Source organism: Lepisma saccharinum, chromosome 22 (genome assembly GCF_977018435.1).
Source record: "Lepisma saccharinum chromosome 22, izLepSacc3.1, whole genome shotgun sequence".
In the NCBI taxonomy this organism is placed as follows: Eukaryota; Metazoa; Arthropoda; class Insecta; order Zygentoma; family Lepismatidae; genus Lepisma; species Lepisma saccharinum.
In genome coordinates, this window is record NC_139250.1 from 32363647 (window position 1) to 32387107 (window position 23461).

Here is a 23461-nt window from a genome sequence, read left to right on the forward strand (position 1 = left end):
TTCTAATTGACAACCCAGGAGTATATGATGCCCAGTGTGAGTGCAACTCGCATTACATTGGCAGATCCATCAACAAACGTATACAACAGCACTTATCCGATGCAAAAAAATCCCATCCAACTTCCGGACTAGCAAAGCACCTCAAGTTTAACAAACACAGGATCAAAAAACTTTCAGTTAGGCATACAGTGCACACATTGATTGTCACAAAAATCAAAGAGATGCATGCAATTATGCACTTTCTGCATGAGCTGAATATCGACAGTGGTCAGGCACATCATGTTTGGCTCCCACTTTTGCTACAACTCAAAACCTATAACATGCAGCAGACGAACTGGGTATACCAGCGCCCCAAGTGGTAGGTGAGGAAACAACAGGAACCGGAAGTAAACCCAACAGTGAAGCATCGAGTTTCCCAAGTGGATGGTGGAAAGTAACTTTCGCAGAAATCTTTTTACTACTCACTCACGTCTTCTAATTATCAACCACGTTTTTTATTCCCTCTAACTTATCCATTTCAGTTATTTGTATAACGTAGTGGCAATTATGTTACTTGCAAAATATTATATTTTAATTGTCCATTGAATTTAGTGATTCATTGTCATATGCAATTGTTATTATTCTACATAAAGATTTGCATTTTGACTGTGTGTAGTTAAATAAAATTACCCTCTTGTTTCCAACCGTATCACATGCTTCTAATTTATGACCAGAATATTTTTTGACACCATGTATGAGGGCTGTGACATTGACTTGTCTCCTTTAGATTTAAAGTAAAGGTTTTGTTAAGTTCATAGTAATAGAATAAGCATAGCATTCTGAGAAATTTCCCATACCATACCATTTCATTTGTATTGTTTTTATTTGCAGATGATCACGAGGAAGTTAATTTGGATCTGTACACTGGCCAGTTTGTACCTGTTCATGTGACATATGTGGAAGGGCTTTCCAAGTTCTTTGTGCATCTGAATGTGGACAGAGCAAATCTTGTCCAAGGTCTAGTAGATCATCATTGTGAAACTGTGGAGGTAAATACAAAACAGTTATTTTCTTTTGAAACATTTAGTGCATTTATAGTATTAGTCAGATGGATCAGTAAATTAGTCAAATATTTTAAGATAATTCATAGAATGGATATAAACCTGAAGCAGTTTATTGTTACAGTTACATATTCCCTTATTTCTTAACATAATCTCCATATCTATTGGCTGTGTTCAGAGGACTGTGCTGCTGTGGAGTGGCTCATTTGCCAGTGATCACTGGAAAAATCCAAATTCTTTGAATGTTTCAGCTCAGGTATCACATTAAACAGTTGATTTCCATCTACTGCAAACAAATGAGCAATGTTTACCATTATGTTCGACAGCAAGCTGTGCTGTTGTTGAACGTTTGTAATGGATAACCCATGTAGCCGGTGTTACCGCAGGTAACAGCAAAATGTAAAGAATTAAAAAGTTGTTTCAATAAAATGACAACATTGTTAAATACGTTAACTCTTTCGCTGCGCTCGTCGCATTTATGCACAGCACACCAGGTGCCTTGCTCCGCGGAAGTCGCATTATTGCGAGTTCATACTTCCACTCGCTGCAGGTGTCGCATTTCCGCAGTACGTCGCTTTTAGTAGCCTTCAGTCATCTGTTGATACTATTTGGAACTATTTGAACTTGTAGTTTTGTTTATATCCGTATGATGTCGCTAATTACACCTCCGTTTAGAATACGAGCGTTGAGTGCTCTGACATGTCAGTTTCAAACGCATGCTCGAATGTAAACAACATGGCTTTGTCAAGTCGTCAACACTTGTCTGATAATGATGTTACTCAACTGTTGAATCAGAAGGTGAATTAAGTTGTGACGATAATAGCGACAGTTTTTATGAGACTTCAAGTGATGACAGTGATTGTGTAGTGTCTGATGAAGAATTTGTACCGCCGTCCGTAACATCAGAGTGCAAAGCAGCATTGATCTAGGTGCTGGAAGTTCGACACAGGCAAGTGCTTGGTGACAGTACAGTATTTAGCACACCATTTTCTTGTTTTATCAAATATTTCCCCCGCTCAGTATTTGAACACACAGCAGAACAAACTGAAGTTTTCGCCACCCAGTATCTTGATACTACTTACGAATTTCCACGCCGCTCCACCACTCTGCGTCATCCCGTGTTTTGAGAAATACCATACCATCAGGGACAACAGAATGGTTTGCCAGTGCAAGGAATGACTTTTGTAATTTCTCTATAACATATTTTGCAATGTAATTTTTTAAAATTATTCTTTTTTAAATATTTTTTTTCAAAATTTCAAAATTTTTCAAAATATCATACCACCAGGGACTACAGAATGGTTTTCCAGTGCAAAGAATGAATTTTGTAAGTTCTCACTCATATATAACGCAATGTAATTGTGAAAATTATTTGTTTATAAAAAAAATATTTTTTCAAATTTAATTACGCAGTCAAGGGATATTGTGTGCCAGAGAATTCCGCAGCGAAAGAGTTAATGAACACTGTTGCCGTCGAGTAGATATTGCCTAGGACATTGTTTCTGCAGCCGACAAGTGAAGAGGGAGGCTGTTCCTCTACCCTGAAGAGGCAACAAGGGAGAAGAGGGTGCCAATGCAAGGGAAGAGTGGGGAAGGACATGGGGCATAGTGTGCTATGGGGTTATTCATATGCCTGTTAAGGGGCCCTGTTGCCGTTCAGACCTACCGGGTCAGCCAGTGTTGTCACATCGGATTGGCAGAAAAGAGCTAAATCCCACCTAAAGTAGGAATACCATTTCTGTGAAGCAACTAGAGGTAAGACTGCAAAGCCAAGGCTGGATTGAACTACAACTGAGACCAGTTAGGTAATAGACGAAAATATAGTTCCTTGGTGTGATTCGTGATTTGGACAAACCTTGCTCCAAAATACTAAGTTTGCAACAGTACTGCGTACAGCTGAGCTTCCCTTCTACAAAGGAGCGGAGTTCTGTCTTCTGCTCAGTGCTCACCACACAAACGTCAAACTGACCGGAGAAAAGTGTGGTTCTTCTTCTTCCCCTTCGCACCTCATTGCAAAGAAACAGAGACAGATGAAGAATTGACAAAGGTCTACCACTATTCATTGGATTTTCGTGGTAACTGTCTCATGAGTGGTAGTTCTTTCTAGGAGTGTTTGTGGCTAAATCACTGTGCTGATTGCAAAACAAGAACGAAATGAACAAATATTTAGCTTGAAGACATGTTTTCTTTAGGGGGAGGGGGTGATAACGTCTAGGAGGCATAATTGTCGTACTGATAGCCGGTAACACTTTTGAAAAAGTCACACCACGCCACTGGGATAACTAGATTTTTGCGAATCTTTTACCTTTTTTGATGTCTGGTTAGATATGAATGCACCCAATAGAATCAAGGCAATCAAAATTTGTATTTCACTTTGGCATACTACCACTATACTTCTTGCTTATGTACAAAATTGCTTATATTAGCCCCTTTTACCTCTGGTTTCTTTTAATTTTGTTTCGTCACTTCCTAGAATTTCTGCACCTTCATAAACAACGCACATGAAGTGATAAAGAAAAACTTGCAAATAACATTCCAGTTTTAAAGAAATATTATATGTAGAGTCACTTATTTGTTTGTGGAAGACTATGGATTTCTACGTTAGCTGTGACTGTAAATTTATCCAGAAATTTGTAAGAAATCTTGGATTCAGCATCCTTCTTCTCCACCATGTTTACTGAACGTTTCACTACAGCAAGTGCATTTCACAGGGGCTCAAAACAATGGCATCCGATCGCTGAGCCTTCAGTACTGAGCGTGCCATTCGAAGCACCAAATCACAGAGTTGTTGCAGAGCAGCTCAGTCCTCCGAACATGGCCATTGATGCATTTATGCCTTTGCTTTACTAGTGCCCCAATACCGACAGCATGAGACTATCTGGTTTTGGTGAAATTCCCACCACACATTCATCTTGTTTGGCAACTGGGGTGTGCATGCTTCTTCATGCTGTTTTTCTCGCTGCACTAACTTACTAATAATGCCAAAGATTCACAGCTGGTTTAGTTGTTCCCAAGATTGTCAGTGAGAATAAAAAGCTTCTTGTTGAAATTATTGCAAACGAAGGGTTGGGAGAGACAGATTTTGAAATCCCCTTGGTGAACACATTTCTCAAATTTGAATTGCACCATAGCTTAGTCAAGTTTTAATTGCCTACAATTAGGGATGTGACAAAGCTGAAAATTTACCGATGCTGATGTACTCGCTGATAATTTTTGGAACCGATGCCGATATTTAACCGATTCCGATATATAAGATTTTTAAACAGAAATGGGATGTTATTTTCTGCATGAAAAAATAAATTTGCTATGTACATTTCTATTGCATATCATATGTATATACATATATTTTCAAGAGATGCGAATGTACATTTGCATCTACAAAAGGTTATGTGAACCTAGAGATTTAACATTAGTACACAAACAGTTCTTTGAAATGCAAAATGAGTTCCTGTTCTGCCAGATTCAACTTCAGAAATAACGAGATTTGGAAGCACTTCAGGAAGTAACCTACTTCTCTTATCGCAAATCTGTTCAGCAACACTGAACACTCAATCACTGAATACTGATGCAGCAGGTATGCCCAAGTATTTTCTCAGCACTTGCTTCAGGTTTGAATATTCATTTTTGAATTTCCAAAACAACAGCAGATCCTGGTTCAGCAATGTATTGTTTTATTTCCGATTTATAGTTAGGTTGATCCTCTGAATGAGAATTTTGCAATAATTTTATTACAAAAACTCTACAATAATGACGAATCATAACCAAATTTTCAATAAATCTTACAAAACCAGAATATAAAACTTATTAGAAGGTAAAACTCTAGTATAATCTGCACCAGTTTAAATATCGGATTTTTGCCGATACCGATGCCGATGTGTCAATTTTGGCCGATTTTCATACATCTGTAATCGGCTTCGGCACATACCTACCTACAATGAATATTTATCAATTATTTCTCGTGTAGTCTACTGTTATTACAACCATAAAATTACAGTTTTTCATTGTGACGTTTCAGGAGAACACACGCTCCCTTCATGAGACATTTATTTTTAAATGACTGAAACCTCACAATGAAAACTGTGATTTTATGCTTGTAATAACTGTAGACAACAAGAGAAATATTTCTACAATGCAAGCAATGTGTACATACAACAAAAAATATTTATCATGTTCACCTTCTTTCTCCAATCCCACTAACTGTCTGGGTCACCAAACAAATCAGTTCTCTCCATCTATTGCGTTTGAATACTTCCTCTTCACATACTCTCCATTACCTGCTCTTTCCACCGACAGCTAATCTTCCCTTTAGCCTCTTCCCCACCTCTTGTACAGTAGGGTGGATCGAAAAACCGTTTTTTTCGAAATCGGTCTGCGGCTAGTGCTTAAAGTTTGTGGTTGGTGGTCCTTATAACCCATAAAAAATTCCAACTTGATCGGATAATATCTTCAGAGGCCTGCACAAGACCTGGAGCAGACCCGTTCACGAGACATCGCTCCTAAAATACCATGCAACCTGCGCAACACCCTCGCTTGAGCAGCTTGTCTGGCCACCTGCCCAGATCGTTCCTGGCAGGCATTGTAGACCCGCCGGGTACCCGCAGTCTTACGATACCTAGTAGGTCTCAGTTCGTTCTTTCCATCAACTGCAGACCCCTCCCTTTGCATGACGTAGTTGCTTCGAGTAGAAACGGCACCGGACCCACACCGTTCTGCAGTGTTGCCAACTGCACTATATTTTCACTACATAAAAAGGGAACTCAAAGCTTCGTAAGCCACATCACCAATGAAATGAGATTTACGACTGTTGCTACCCCCCCCCCCCCCCCACACACACACACACACATTGAAATAGGTTTTCCGTGGCACAGGATCCATAAGTATATGTCGTAAACAACCAATATACGTATATATAGTTAAAAAGGGCAGGACTGAAACATGTCACGTTCGACGCTGAGGTCGCGAGTCAAACAACACACTGTTCTACTGCGAACACCAGGGCCGTAGCCAGCCAGGGGCATTGCCGTTACCTTCGTTTGGGGTGGGGGGGGGGGGGCAAGTACTTGGATAAACGTGGCAACAACAACAATCACAATAATCGTAATAAAGTAGCATGAAAGACATTATTATCCTCATAAATCATGCAAAAAGGGGGTAGAAGTCGGTTCTCACGCATTTGTGTTGAAACAGGATTGGAAATATTTTTTTTCAACACGTCAATTTCACATTAGTTAATAATGGAAAACAAGCACACAAACTGTTTTTGAAAGAAAGAAAGTGCATGATAAATGCATTCCGAATGTACATACATATGGCATGTAAAATTTCCATCTACAATATTTTCTTTTCACATGGAGCGACGTATTACATAATCAATTCATCCAACTCGTAAGAAATCAACATTAATAGCAAATAATATCACGGGCCGCCATAGCATTCTCTGTTTTAAAACTTTTCTCACTTAGATCGTTCGGCGCTCAGGACCGTCTCCCGCTACCCCTTTGCTACGACATTGAACTTGATGAGACTGTATAATATTTTATAATATATTTCTACTTTCATAAAATTTGAAATCAAGCGGTTGCAATTACCCCTCCACCCCCCCCCCCTTGCAGGTGCCGTTGGCCGTCTGGAAGGAAAATGCAAGAAAAATATGAAATTTAATTCCATCTTGAGTACCCTTTAGCCCTGCTACTTTTAAATTCTGCTAGCCTGTTTTTTCTTGTACTTTAATGTTTGACCCCCACCCTGATCCCTCCGCTAGACTTAATTTACGTGCAAGGTTGTGAGCAATGCCCCCTGCCCCCCTCTGGTTGCGCCACTGCGTGCCTGGTTAAGGCACCATGCAATGAAAAACAATTAGTTTTCAGTGAGGAGATTTTTGTTTGCTCGATCATTCATTTAGATAAATGAAGCTGTAATACTGCGTGCATTTCCTGGCAATAAGATAAAAACTGCTTACAATGAACTGAAATCACTAAGTATATACTGTAAATTCTCCTTAAAGCAGAGAGCTCCTCCTAGGACTTCGTAGGATTTAGGAGCTACGTAAGTAGGCAACACTGGCTGCAGCCGTCCACGTGGTGATGAAACACCTGGAGCGACACGCTGCCGGAGGGCTGTTTCCTTCCAGCAGGTTTTGCAGGCGCCCGGGTCTTGTTGAATGCCCAGGTACCTTGTAAGCGCAGAGCGCCTTGAAGACCAAGAACCCGGGTAAGGACGCAAGTCGACTCGTTGCCGTGGGCAGGCGAGCAGGTATACCTGTCCTCGCGAGCAAGCGGGCAGTGGGTAGGTAAAAGGCAGCATATGCAGCCGTCTAAATATCTTCAGGCTGCGCTTTTTAGTCAAAATTTTAAATTTTTATGAAAAAATGTCAGAAATTTGCAATTTTTCCTGATGGGTTCTCGATGTTTCTGGAGTGATTTAATGGCAAAACATTACATATATTGTTTGTATGTTGCTTAATATTAACAGTTTAGTGTGTTTGAATAAGGGAAAATGGTTTCTTAGTTCGCCAAAATTCGTCAAAAAACGCCAAATATAGAGAAATGTTACGGATGTTGGGTAGGCAATAACCCGCTATAATAAATCGATCCCACCGACTTAAATTTACCAAAAACGATAAGGTAGTAGGAAAGGAAGTGAACTGCAGCTCTTAGTTCATCGACTATCCAGCACTCACCACGAGGAGGTGGCTGCAATAGAATGCCGCCCACCGACCCACCCAGATAGACTGGCCTATTTAGGTTTTTAAAGTCCACTTTGGTATCAAACTTTGGTAATATTTTCCTGTCCTCCAATCGAGCTCTAATATAGCCATCTTGGGAGTCATAACCACATACAGCAATTGATGCAGCAGTTACATCTTTGACGCACCGTTCCACTGCCTGGCTATGGCACTTCAGGTCAAAAAAGTCTGCAGTTTTCATAGGGAATCGTCTCTTCCTGCTGCGATCTCTTCTAAGTCTTCATTGGTAAGTAAGTGTGCTACTGGAGGCGATGTTATTTCTTCTTTTCCCCAGTACACTAAAATCTGTGTAATATTTGGCATTAAAGTTAATCACTGGGGGTGCAAATTTTCTAATGGTGTTGTTTGCTTGGCTTTGGCTTTTTCTTGCTTCCAGGATCTTCTTCGCCGCGTTTTGACGCACATTTGGGCGACTGTCTGCCAACATACCAACAAGTATGTTTTCTGGATGCCCCCAGGAAGCATGATTTTGAAGACGTTCATAGAGAAAAGTCTCTATATCGTTTGGTAAGTACTCCATTTTCTGTATGTTAGCCACAGATTTTTTGATTCGTCCTTGATAGTTCTATTGCATTTGATGTAAAACCACATGGGAGCTGACTCTTGCAGGGCGCATCATTCGACTGTATGTAGCAACGTCAAATCCATCACCTGCTCTTAAGACACTGACAGAATTTGTCGTATAAGTTTACGCTCCCATGTGGTTTTACATAAAATGCAATGGAACTATCAAGGACGAATCAAAAAATCTGTGGCTAACATTACAGAAAAAGGAGTACTTACCAAACGATTAAAATACTTTTCTCTATGAACGTCTTCAAAATCATGCTTTCTGGGGACATCCAGAAAACATACTTGTTGGTATGTTGACAGACAGTCGCCCAAATGTGCGTCAAAACGTGGCGAAGAAGATCCTGGAAGCAAGAAAATGCCAAAGCCAAGCAAACAACACCATTAGAAAATTTGCACCCCCAGTGATTAACTTTAATGCCAAATATTACACAGATTTTAGTGTACTGGGGAAAAGAAGAAATAACATCGCCTCCAATAGCACACTTACTTACCAATGAAGACTTAGAAGAGATCGCAGCAGGAAGAGACGATTCCCTATGAAAACTGCAGACTTTTTTGACCTGAAGTGCCATAGCCAGGCAGTGGAACGGTGCGTCAAAGATGTAACTGCTGCATCAATTGCTGTATGTGGTTATGACTCCCGAGATGGCTATATTAGAGCTCGTTTGGAGGACAGGAAAATATTACCAAAGTTTGATACCAAAGCGGACTTTAAAAACCTAAATAGGCCAGTCTATCTGGGTGGGTCGGTGGGCGGCATTCTATTGCAGCCACCTCCTCGTGGTGAGTGCTGGATAGTCGATGAACTAAGAGCTGCAGTTCACTTCCTTTCCTATTACCTTATCGTTTTTGGTAAATTTAAGTCGGTGGGATCGATTAATTATAGCGGGTTATTGCCTACCCAACATCCGTAACATTTCTCTATATTTGGCGTTTTTTGACGAATTTTGGCGAACTAAGAAACCATTTTCCCTTATTCAAACACACTAAACTGTTAATATTAAGCAACATACAAACAATATATGTAATGTTTTGCCATTAAATCACTCCAGAAACATCGAGAACCCATCAGGAAAAATTGCAAATTTTTGACATTTTTTCATAAAAATTTAAAATTTTGACTAAAAAGCGCAGCCTGAAGATATTATCCGATCAAGTTGGAATTTTTTATGGGTTATAAGGACCACCAACCACAAACTTTAAGCACTAGCCGCAGACCGATTTCGAAAAAAACGGTTTTTCGATCCACCCTATTGTACAGTGTATGTGGGTGTACCCAAAAGAAACCGAACTAATTTTGTGGTGGGCAGAGCTTTTGTAGTACTGCGTTTTGCCGCTAGGAGCGCATAGAGCGAACCTTTCTGAGTCCGTAAGCTGAGTGCCATCGCTGAAGCAGGTCAGGACACGTTTCGGCGGAGTTTAGAGTGACAGCTGTTTTGTGTGATCGTCGTTTTTGCAATGGCTGATTTTCGGGAACAGCGTGCGGCGGTGAAATTCTGCTTTTTGCTCGGAAAGAGTGGAACAGAAACTCGTGAAATGTTAAAAACGGCGTACAAGGACGATGCTATGGGGAAAACTCAAGTGTTTGAGTGGTTTTCCCCGTTTCAAAAATGGTGAAATGTCAATTGATGACAAACCTCATTCTTGTCGTCCTTCCACGGCCCAAACACATGACAATGTTGAAAAAGTTTGTGAAATCATCAACGAAGATGGACGACGGACTATTGAACAAATTGTGGAGCTGTCGGGAGTGACTTGGAGTTCAGTGCAGCGAATTTTGACAGACGATTTGGGAATGAAAAGGGGTGTGGGGCAGAAGCGGCCCGATTTGTGGCAGTCGGGTGACTGGTTTTTCCATCATGACAATGCCCCAGCTCACACAGCCCTGTCTGTACGATAATTCTTGACCAAAAATGGTATGACCCCTGTTCCTCATCCCCCCATATTCACCCAACCTTGCCCCGTGCAACTTTTTTTTGTTTCCTAGAATGAAAGGAGACATGAAAGGAAAGCGTTTTGCTGATGTTGCTGAGGTGAAGATATAAACGACGGAGGCGCTGTCACGCATCACAAAAGATGACTAAAAAATGTTTTGAAAAATGGAATCAAAGATTGGACAAGTGTCTTAATGCAAGTGGAGAGTACTTTGAAGGGGATTGAAGGTTTGTACTTAAATTGTGAATTAGTTCGGTTTCTTTTGGGTACGACCACGTATGCTCTCATTTGCAGTCTTTCTTGTCCTATTTACATCATTGATCCAAATCTGCATGATGTAGTCTTGCAGATTCACTACCCCACTCTCTGTCCAATTTACTTATTTCTCATTCTCTCCAATTTACTTATTTCTCATTCTCTCGTCTGGTCTTCCCTGTTATACTTAAGTACCGTATTTACACGTGTATAATGGGCACCTTGGTTTTTGATGGGGGGAAAGTGAATAAAATTTTTATCTCTTGTATAATACGCAGTATAATCTAGGTTCAAGAAATGGCTTTCTTAGTTGTAGGTCGTAAAGCTGTTGCTATACCAATCAAGAGCTAGTGACATCATTCCCATTTAATGAGTCACCTGTTGCTATGTGGACCAAGAGGAAAATATCCTCTTGTGTAAACAATGTCACAACGGAAGAAGTCACCTCCCCCCTCTCCCTCCACTGTGTTTAGCATCCCAAATCTTTCACTCTTTAACCACCTTATTTATTCTGTAATAGTAGAAAGGGAGATCAAAATTACATTACAGATTTGCAGTGCTCTGGAAGTTTTTTTATGTTATTTGTCACCCAACAAATACCGGTGATACGTCTCCCATGTGACAGGAGGTGCATGCTCCAATTCCGCCAGAACGGCACTGCTTTTCTTGGTGTCACAGAACATTACACTACAAAGTGAAAAATCGTGGGAAATGGCCTTTAAACTTTTATACGTGGTTTAGCTCATTCCTTGTTTATTTTTTCTTAAAATCGTGGGAAATGGCCTTTATACTTTTTCCGTGATTAACGTAACATTTAAAACGAGGCACATTCAGGATCCTCAAACTAGCAGTTAGTAGCACAAGATTTTTTCCATTAAGGCATTTACACACTCCCCATATATATTATTATTTGGCCAGTAATACATTTTAATTATTATTTTCTTTTTCCTTATCTTTTCCTTCATGCAAAGTACCATAAAAATCAGAACTTTCCTTCATTTTGTGATAAGCTTATTCCAACTGCATTGCACATTAGTGTCGCCATCTTGAATGGAATATTGTTGCCATGTTCAGAAACTACAGAATTCAAGCTTTACAACGATATATAACATGATCGAGTTCCGTAAACATAAAGAAACAATATTCTGTACATAATACGCACCACAGTTTTTGGGTGCAAAAATTTTGGAAAGAAGTGCGTATTATACATGAGTAAATACAGTATTTCATCTCCAATGACTGAATCACCTCTCTGTCTGTATGTGCTCTATACGTAATTAAAGGCATGTAGTAAATAACCCATTTAGATTATGGTTAGCACTCTTATCTTTGGCGCAAATGGCACTGGCTTTGATCCACAATTATGGTGTTGAACCAAATCGTGAGAACCACTACAAAGTTACTTGAAAGCAATAGGAGTGGGCTTCATCCTAAAAACCCAGAAAACAGCAGTGGTGGAACTTGTTACACTGACCACACACCACACAATGAAGTTGCTTGGCATGTTTTGGTCCTCAGAGGGCTATTGTGCCATGGAATTTGCCATTTTGTTGTTATAGAAATAAGCATGTAATTCGTACGTCATGGTTTTGTAAAGTAATTTTCTAAATATGCAGTTTCTTTTTCAAAAGAAAAACCTTGCAACAAGTTCGTTAGTGAACCAATATTATTATTTTCAGAAGGTTTACACTTAAGATTACAATACTTATTTTCTAACTGTATAAAACAGCTTCTTGTCGTACATACATAAAAGTGTTGTGCTATACAATTATACTAACAGTTTAACAACTTACATAATCTAGAAAATTACCCAGAAAAAAAATACAGATACCTAAATTGGACTTCAAAAATCCTAAGAAGTGAAGAAACAAGTTCACATCTAGCATATTGGATGGAGGCAATGAGGTAAATCAGGCATGATGCAATGCTCTTCATGGAGCATTTAAAAACACATTGACTGGTAGAATATGAGCTATTGGTATTATTAAATTTTACATCACTACTTGTCAGTATTAACAAAATATTCATTTTGGTCTGGTAGTGGACTCTGGTCTCGGAACCAGAAAACTAACCACGTACCACCCAGCAAAGAGGTGCTTGACAAACCCTGACCCTCAAAAGGATGTTGCACCACAAGTTTATTTTTTTGTGCCTAATCTGTGATAAAATTGCTTACCACCGAAACTGTTTTTCTTTGCAGAAAGTTGCTATTCCTGCTGAGAAATTGACACCAGAATCGCTGTGCATATCAACAGTGGATGACACACAGTGGTATCGAGGTGAAGTAGGAAATTGCACCGGAACAACTGGAGTTTATGTGAAGTTCATAGATTATGGAGATGGGGATGAAGTTCCTTGTGATAAGGTTAGTAAGGTTTAGGTAGCAGCTGCATGATTTCTCGTATAAGTGAATTTAGTGTATGTGCATATACCAGGTGTGCTGGTGAATAATTCTTAATTTCGTCGCTGGATAGTGCTGGAAGCAAGGGTTGGTGCACAGTCTCAACTTTTACGTCAGTGTGTTGCCAGGACAGTACCTGTCAAAATGCCGTGTATGTGCAACCGAGTGCAAGTGATTGTGATATTGGATTTGTGTGGGATGTTGACCTTCAAACCAAGTAAGGAGCATGTGCGGCACGTCCTACTTTTCTTGTTCAATCAAAAGAAAAACGCGAGTGAAAGCCATTGTATCCTTGTGGAAACTTACGGTGACAATGTCCTAACACAAGATGCGTGTGTGTGTTGGTTTCGACGATTCAAAAGTGGTGATTTGGACTTCAAAGACAAAGATCACCGGGGCCAGCCAAAAAAATTCCAAGACTCCGAATTGCAAGCACTGTTGGACGAAGACGATACGCAAACGCAACAACTAGCAGAGACGTTTAATGTTGGTCGCCAAACCATATCTGATCGTCTTCATGCCATGGGAAAGATCCAGAAGGCAGGAAAATGGGTCCCACATCATCTGAACAACAGACAAATGGAAAAGTGAAAAACGGTGTGTGAACTGTTGCTTTCTTGGCATGAAAGAAAGTCTTTCTTGCATCGGATAGTGACTGGGGACGAAAAATGGATCTACTTCGAGAACCCAAAATGCAAAAAGTCATGGGTTGACCCAGGACAACGTTCAACATCGACCGCAAAACCAAATTCGGAAGGAAGACAATGCTGTGCATTTGGTGGGATCAGAAGGGTGTGGTGTACCATGAGCTTCTGAAACCAGGTGAAACAGTGAATGCCATTCGCTACTGTCAACAACTCATCAATTTGATCATTGATCGAAAAGTGCCCAGATTGGGCGACAAGACAAGGAAAAGTGATTTTGCTGCATGACAACGTCTCTTCACACACAGCGAAAGACGTCAGATACACCATTTCTGCACTTGGCTTGGCTGGGAATTCTTGCCCCACCCTCCATAATCACCAGACTTAGCCCCTTCGAAATACCACTTGTTTTCATCAATGTCTCACTCACTTTCCCAGCAACACTTCAACAATTACGAAGATGTCGAACAGTGGCTTGCTGACTGGATCACCTCAAACTGTGAATGATTTTTCTGGAAGGGAATCCACAATTGGACAGACAGATGGGCACAATGTATAGCTAGTGATGGCACATACTTTGAATAAAGCATTTGTTACCTTTCTCCCCAGATACACTTGTTTTCTTTCGGATCAATTAAGAATTAATTATTAACTGGCACACCTGGTACTTCTTTTGGTGAAGAGATTCTATCAGGTTGGTGACTACATGTGTTATAGTGGAGTAGAAGCTTTCAGCAGCTAACATTACTTATTTCTGGTGACATATAACCCTGTTAGGAATACAGTGCAACCTCGATGTTAATATTTTTCAGGGGACCAAGCTTAAAAAACTTAAAATGCGGGAACATAAAAATTGGGCTTTTACTGTATTCCAAACTAATGTCACCGCCTTCAATTTCTTTGGTGTGGGGAAGCTGGGATATTTCCATTGACTATAGTTTGTTAGTTTTAGATTGGTTAATTTTGTATTCAAGGAGGTTCATGAGAGATTGTTGTTTTAGACGTTAAATAAGAAGTTTTTGTGGATATTCATTTGCTCATATGTTAACTCGTACTTTTTAGACATCTTGAGGGATAGAGGTTAATAAATAATTCACATGCTTAGATGGATAAGGAAACAATTTGTAATTGTTTAGGATAGGTTCAGTTCATGAAGGTAACAGAATTTATATTCTGTGTTGGTTACCATGATGACATGAGTTTGTTATATGGATAGACAAACTTGGACTAAAAGAATACATGAATATGTTAATATTATTGTGATCAGTTATGTGCAGGTTTACAAACTTAAACTGATGTTGTTATTAGAGTTGCAAAAAAGCCGGCTTTATGGAAGGGACATTTTTTTTCGATAAAAGTCTGCTTTTTTGGGGAAAAAACTGGAAATTTTGGCTTTTCTGGCTTTTCACCAATTACAACTAACCTATTTCGCTTGAAGTTACTGTTATGAGTTTACAGGTTTGTAGTGACATTTTACAACTAGCTAAAATAAATTTACATTATGTAGCAGTAAAGAGGCAGATATTGTCCAATCCCAGTGGTTCAAATACAGTTTTAACCCTAGCTTACCAGCAAGGCCATTACAGGCACAAAACTTCTATTATTTATATTTTACAACTGTTTGAAAATAAATTACATTCGCTTCCTAGGATGGTCAGAATTTTTTTCTTTATTGCTTTTGTTTATAAAAACATAAATGTACTTAATGTAATTAAGAGGCAAAATGCACTTGGTGGACATATCAGGTGCCACCTTTCAATGTGTCTCATTCGAGACACTAATGCCAGTGGCAGTGTACAATTAGTTGGTTATGATAGTAATTATTGTAATTGTAACAACTGCACTAGTGCAAACTAAAAAAACATTAATAAAAGTTATTATGGATAGTCTGAGTTTTAGTGAATGATAAAATATATGCGAGAGACTCATGAAATAATGGGTTATTATATTTTATTAATGATAGTAATTTTTGTAATTATTATAATTAATAAATAACTGCACATATATAATCAGCAAAGGAAGCAGTGATTCAATAATAAAATGGTATCTTGAATTTTAGTGATAAAACAAAGTGTGATCTGTGAGCCACCCTCCGGTATGCAAGTTTCTTCTCAAATGAAAATTCAATATCTCTATGCATGATCACCACGCCAGCAAGTTTACCAAAGAAGGGAGAAGTACGGCACTGGCTTCTGTTCGCGGGCAGATGGGTGGAAAGACCTTCACAAGGGGTCATAATTAGAGCTCGGAAGTTGAGGAAAAATCCTTTTTTTTCCTAGTGTTCATTTTGGGTCATTGTAGGCCAGAAAAAGGTGGGTTTTATTTGTCCTTTTTTTGCCTTTTTGTTGGCGTTTTTTGGCTTATTGGTTCTTTTTTATAGGTGTTAACAGCTTTTTTTTTTGCAACTTCACCTTATTTTCGACTACGTTTTTACTGCCCATTCTCAATTTGAATCATCATCAGTTCATCACCTCTTAAACATCATTTCTGTAGTAAAGAAAAGAAAGATAGAAATATATTTGAACCATCCCTGAAACGAGAGAAAAACGTACAAGGTCCTTTAACCATAACTTGTCTGGAAAGTAGCGCTGTAAGTGTCAACTTTCTTTTCTTTTGAAGCTTTCAGTTTTTTTTTTTTGCACTGTGTGTGACATATCACCAGAATTTTTTATTTTTTTATTCATTAATATTAATTAAAACTAAAGCTATTGATTAATTTGGATCACATTTATACGTCTTTTTTTCCATTTTTAGGTTCTTTTTTTTATTATTTTAGGTCTTTTTATGTCTTTTTTTTTTTTTAAATTTATAGGTCTTCAACTTGCGAGCACTAGTCATAAGTAACTGCGCGTGCATCCCAAAGATTCTTCTTCCTGAGATATACAGGCACTTAACTCAAGACTTGAAAATATATGTGGATCAGCATTGGATATATACTAAAATGCAGCAAGCTTCTGCAACTCTACTAGATAAAAACAAATTAAGGTTTTTACTTGACTCTCCCTTGTAGAATTTATTCTAATACAGGTAAGAGTATGGCAGCCCTACATGGTGTGTTTCTATCTGTTGCCTAATGTTTTGAAATACCTTTTATTGAACTGGTGAAAATTTGTTTCAGGTACTGGAAATTCCAGCAAACATTGCAGCATACCCCAAACAGGCTGTGGAGTGCACCCTTCTAGGAGCTGAGGAAGTAACATCGCTTGAACTGGACGAACAGTTCAAAGGCGAGACTGAAGACAAGGATGTGATATTAATGGTGGAAGGAGTTAGCAGTGAAAAGTAAGTACATGGTCACACACTTGTCTCTGAGATGTGGATTAATTGTAGTCATGGGAAAATTGCCACTGAATTCCAGTAAGTTGCATCCTATACTGAAAATTAGCTATACTAGTGATTCCATAACAATAGTAGTTTTCACCAGTCTACATTGTAAATTACTTAATTTTGTTTTTCAAGGAGCAAGGGAGGAGGGGGAGTAAGAAATGTAAAATCAGGGAAATTTTATAATTTTTTGTTCTTTTGGGATGATGAAGATTGAATTTTAATGCAGGAAAACGTAAAAATCTGGCCTCCACTTTTGTACAAGGATCTGTTTGAAAACAATCCTCCACCTGCATATCAGTAAATAATTTAGGATAGCCTTAATTGACTGACTGCTCGCATGTGTGTTGTCACATGCAAGTCACGAAACCTCTGTCTATAAATTAGTATTGCAACTACTCAGCCAGGTAGTGTTGTGCCGGGAAGGGATTCGGTCAGGTCGGAAACTGGCAAATCGAGTTAATCTGCTGGTAATATCTAGATTAAGGATTTTCATGATACTGCATATATTTTTTGTTATGGGCATATAGTATTTTGGTATCTGTTCTTGTAGTTAATCTTGTGGAAAATGCTGATTATCGACCAGCAGCGTGTGGAAGCAATTAATGTGCCATTTCTTGAAAACACCCAATTTTTCAGTTGTCTTTTTTGATCTTTAGTATGCAATTACAAAAAAAAAATTCGGCCCTACTTATAAGTAATTAATTTCTGAGACTTGCATCTTCATTGCATGTACAAGTAGAAGCAAGGCTTCTTGCTCGACCTACAGACAGTGTTGTGAGTGATCACCTGAATATAACTTAGATAGTGGGAATGTTTTCTGCAGTATTAGCTTCTTCACTGGAGCTGTTTTCAGCGTGAATTTTGAAATTATGTACTGCTCTAACTAAAATTTGTTATTGGAACTAAAAACACAGTAGTAAATTAGGTAGAAATTTCAGCGAAAAATGCAAGCCCCATCAGGATTCGAGACTCGTTCACTGGCATATCGTGCCACTGCTGCTGTTTTACTTATGTGGGCCTCCCAGATGGTGCACTGGTAGCATCGTTGCCTTCTAATCAAGGGGTCCCAGGTTCGATACCCGGTGGCACATAGTGGTTCAGATCCCACTTTAAACTGTAGGTCCAGTCCCTATTAGCCTTACTGTGTGTAAAGAGGAATTAAAACACCAAATCAATCAATTATCTATGTGTAGAGGCACATATTTTTGATAAATAAAATAAGCAAAATTTCGGTACAAAAACAGTCAATTTTGGGTTAAAAAATGGTAAATAAATAAATATATTTTTGGTGTTATAGCGGTGAAAAAACGGATCAGAAGTAGTATATAAAATTACATTTTTGTTTTAAAATTGTGAACATAATTCAAAATTTGTTTTAAAAACTGCACTTATTACATATCCCTTCTAATAGTATATTTATGTAGTTACCAGAGTATTAGGTTTATTCCAGTATAAAGGGGTCCATTTTTGCTTCTCCGATATTTACAGCAGATTAATCAATTTTCCGTGAATTGCAAAACTTCAGAAAGTGTCATGTCTGTTAATAAACTCTAAATTTCATGTTTAACCCTTTCGAGGTGGATGACGAAATATTCGTCATGCATGGAAATCCCCCAAGGACGGGGCTCATTTTAAGCAAAATGTTTTGTGAAAAAAGTTGTAATAAGACGATAAATGCCAATGAGGGCTCGTTTTATTCAGAATTTCCAAAGCTTTCGTTCGGTAAGGTAAACATGTTGATGTGTACCCATTTTTGGAAGCAACAGACAGAGGAATTTCAATGTTTTTTTCCTTTTCTACAAGTTTGGCTAGCTCCCATCCGGCAGCACTCATCGATCGGGGCAAACCACCACTTGTCGCTGATTGCCACAAGTTATGTAATGGCGAATACATAGTATCAAAACAATAATACAAATAGTAATTTTTTTTAAAAAAAGAAGAAAACTCAAGGTCAAGGAGAATGTTTATCACAACTGACCGGAAACTGTATCAGAAATTTGCCCATCAATCTGAACTGAAAGCTTGAAAAGGAGTAGGATTGTTCGCAAGGACATTAACTCTTACACATGCCTGTCCAGAGAAAGGAAGAACATTTGCCCCCCCCCCCCCCAAATGTCTATCCCCCCTCTTCACTTCTTCCCACTGCACTCGCATCTCCACTATCTTCATTCTCCTTTAATTCTTCTTAATCCTCTTGTGGTTCTTCTTGATCATCTTCTAGCACACCCTGTATATCATTTTCTGAACCACCCTGTATATTTCACATTATGTTTCATCCCCCATGTCAAACTACTACTCCAACAAGTCACGAATTTCTCCTGGACGTTGAGATGCCATCACAAGAGACTCTCTTCTCAGGACAAGGTTTCAAAAGTACTCACGTTCAGAGCCTGATAAGAAGAGAATGATTTGTACATCCAAACTCCTTGCCTGCAAGTGGGTATTACATTTCACCCACGCCTCTCCCCTCTCCCGAAGACCGTAGCCACCTGTGCGGCACAGATGCCGCGAAAAGCACTCTCGAATAACGCTATACAGAAAGGCTTCCTCCCTTCCCCCTTCCACTTCCCCGTCTGTTGCTAAGTTGAAAAAACAGGACAAACAAAGCTCTAATCCCTTTCTTTCTTCCAAAGCCAAATTTACTGCGTAGAAATGACGCTTGTTTAGAACTTGTCTAGCCGTTTAACTTATAAAGCCTTGAAAAACACGTGGACTTTCGTTGTGTCTTTAAACAGTCTCCCTGGCGACACGACAATTACATCAGAGTCTACCCGGCGATGATGACAGATGTGGGGTGGATGCTTGGAGATTAAAGCTAAAAAGATTGCATGTTTTTTTTTTTTTAAATTCGGTTTTCTTTTTATTGAACATTTATTACGAAGATATGTGTTTGCCGAAATAAGAGGGTCACTATTTATATTTTGAGCCTAACAATGAAAAAACAGGCATTTGGCATTGAAAACTGCTTTATTGTTTTTCGAAGTATTCTCCTTTATGGTCAATACACTTTTGCATTTGTTCGAACCATTTGTCAAAGCAGTTTTTCCAACCTTCTTGAGACACCTCCATAATATGGTTTTTGAACGCATCAGCGGCATCTTCTGCTGACGAAAATCGTTGTCCACGCAATTTATTCTTGACATTCGGGAACAAGAAGAAGTCATTGGGTGCCAAATCAGGACTGTACGGTGGATGACCCATCAATTCGATTTTTTGACTGTTCATAAAGTCTGTTGTTAGACGAGATGTGTGACAGCTGGCATTGTCTTGATGAAGAATGATCCGACAGCGTTTTTTGTTTTCCGTATTTGACCGAAGACCTCTGGCAAACAAATTGTTGTGTACCATTAAGAGTTGACCGTTCTACGTTCCTCTAAAGGCACAGTTGCCACATGACCAGTTTTCCCTTAAAAAACATGCGACCATTTGTTTCGATTTGCTTCGAGCGCGAACAACTTTTGTTGGATTGGGTTCATCTTGAAACACCCATACAGTCGACTGCTGTTTACGTTCCGGCTCATATGCATATATCCATGATTCGTCACCTGTTACAATCTTATATACGTCTTTTGAAGCACCACGATTGTATTTATTGAGCATTTGTTTGCACCAATTGACGCGAGCGTCTTTTTGAGTTTTTGTGAAATTGTGTGGTATCCAACGAGAACATACCTTTCTCACAGCTAAATGATCATGTAATATTTTATATGTGCTGGTGGAACTAATGCCTATGGTTGCCTCAATCTCACAGTATGTCACATGACGATCTTGCAGTATTAGGTTTTGCACAGCATCAATGTTTTCTTGAACAACAACTGATTTTGGACGACCTTGGCGAATCTCGTCGGTGAGCGAATGGCGGCCACGATTAAATTCGTTATACCAGCGTTTCACAGTGGCAAAGGATGGGGCTTCATCGCCAAATGTGGAAGTAAGTTGATCAATGCACTCTTGTCTTGATAATCCACGTCGAAAATCGTAAAAAATCATCGCACGAAAATGTTCACGAGTTAATTCCATTTTATTGTTGTCGCGCAATCTGCAAGGCAACATAAACAACACAAATGAAGCTATTGACAAAACATTTGAAGTACGTTATGGTCAATAATGCCAGACGATTCCGTGCAAACGTCAAATTGCGCCTAACTTCAATCAGTGTTGCCAAGGCTCAAAATATAAATAGTGGCTCTCCTATTCGTCAACCATCCTTCAGTTACTTTTGTCATCTGGATGCTCCGCCTCGAAAGGGTTAAAAGTGTATTTCACATTTTGCAGTTCATTTCGCATCATTTCGTGACAAAACAGGGTAGGAAAATGCACCTCGCACCTTTCAGAAACATTCAAAATTAACATTAGAATGTTATTTCACATATCGTGTTTTCGTCAAAAAACGAAATATGCTATGTTATTTCACATTTCTCATTTTCGTCAAAAACGAAATATGCATGCCCCTACCTATGTGGAATTGTCTCTCTTGTCTGTAAATACAGGAATGAAGTACGTAATATATCTATGAAACAAGTTATTGATTATATCAGTAGCTACCAAAATTTATAGAACCATTGTGGATGGATTAAGTACTCAATTCCAGTATGTATTAATACTAGGGCTGAGCTGATACCACTTTGAACCGATACCCACCGATACCGATACCAATGCTCGAAAATTGTAATAATTAAAAGTTGTTAAAAAATATTGAATAATATTAATGTACTAGGGCAGATCAAAAAGTAAGTTACACCCCCCCCCCCCTGTATAAATCACAAAACACATTAGAAAGAAAATAATTATTGGACAAAAATGTATGAACATTTAACTTTTTTCAACAGTCACCAAAGTATTTAAAACACTTTTTGAATCGTGTGACCAGTTTTTTTATTTCTTGTGTAAAAGTTCAATCCAATTTAAATTGAGTTGACTTTTGTGCACATCGGTTAACAATCACGGCACCCAGTGAGAGCACAGTTTACTATACACCCAACTGGTCATGAATCAGCATAGACACACTATCGTATGATATGTTCAGTTCACTTGTTCCTGGCAAGGATGATTGCATTAACATGCTCCGTGTTGTCGATAGTGTTCACAGTTGCAGACTGCCCAAAACACTGTTCATCGTTTATGTTCGTTCTTTCCTCTTCGAACATCTGGCACCATTTCCTGATCATGGGGTGTGCATTGCATTCTCACCATACACCTCGACAAGTTGACAATGGATTTCACTCCGATTCACTGTCCAACAAAATTGAAGTTTTTGTCTGTTAAAAGAGAAGTTGGGGGTGATTCTAATTGAATTTGATGTGCTGATTTCAAACCTAATTACAGAATTTATCCATCACCCATGAAATTTGAGTAACAGGGTACATACAAAATATCAGGTACATACAAATCTTATATAGCCTTATAGTGATACGAAGCAATATTATTTACAATGGCATATCTAGAATGTCTTCGAACTTGATTTTCGGCTGTACTTTGCCTGAGGAACATCTCTTTTTAGTGTCCAGCAATATGCCAACATATTTGGAGTCCATCTTCCTTGGTATCGCCTTTTCATTTCACCAATATCCTGGTGGAAATGGTCTTCATGTTCGTCGCTCATTGTACAAAGGTTTTGCGGGAAGAAACGAGGTGGGAGTCTAAAAACTGTATCTTCAGAGACATATTACACCCCAGAACATGATAGTTCTGAATCAAATTACTGACAAGTTCTCCGTAATTTTGTGACTTGTTGTTTCTGAGCAAATTTATGCAAACTTCCTTGAAAGATTGCCAAGCAGCCAGTTCCAGCTCATTAGGTTCTTTTCAAAATCATTATCTTTCATTAGTTTCCTGATTTGAGGGCCAACAAATATTCCCCCTTTTAGTTTCGCCTCAGTAATTCGCGGAAACTTCACTTAGAGGAACATAAATCCACTACCCTCGCTGTGCATTCCTTTTACAAAATTCTTCATCAGACCAAGCTTTATGTGGAGAGGAGGCAGTAAGATTTTATCTAAATTTACAAGTGCTGGATGAACAAAATTCTCCTGTCCTGCGATGAGTGACTCTCTCCTGTCCCATTTACACAGGAAACAGAAAAATTTGGTGTAACCTAGTTGCGATCCTAAGAAGATAGCAATAACTTTTAAATCTCCACATATCTGCCAAGAGTATTTATAGTACTGGATATTTGTTAAACACAGTTTCATGTTTTCATAACTTTCCTTCATGCCCCAGGAATATGCTACCGGAATGCTTGGATATTTATTTCAATTGTGCAGTAGCGCTCCTTTCAAACTTGTTTTCGAAGAGTCTAAAAACAAACGCTGTTCTTCACTTTTATGGACAACGCCTAGCGACTCTAATAGACCATCGATGTTACAACAGAAAACAAGGTCCTTTTCTTCGGCATACATATCTACAAAGTCTTTTTGGCGTTGCCAGAAAAAAGTAACTAGTGTCACTCTCCAACAAATGACATCCTTTTAATCGCGATGCAAGCAGTTCTGCTTTACCATTACTTAACTCTAGATTTCAAACTAAATCGTTAAGATCCTCT

General features: G+C 38.8%; 1 protein-coding gene across 2 annotated transcripts in view; it reads left to right on the plus strand.

Moving 5' to 3' along the window:
- Nucleotides 1-23461, plus strand: part of LOC146004779 (uncharacterized) — a 78947-nt gene that overhangs the window by 46093 nt on the left and 9393 nt on the right. For both annotated transcript variants that reach the window (XM_083143796.1, XM_083143797.1), the window contains 3 exons: nt 871-1028; nt 12749-12913; nt 16712-16875. In XM_083143796.1, the coding sequence (XP_082999922.1) occupies nt 871-1028; nt 12749-12913; nt 16712-16875 (487 nt within the window). The remainder of the gene's footprint in view (nt 1-870; nt 1029-12748; nt 12914-16711; nt 16876-23461) is intronic.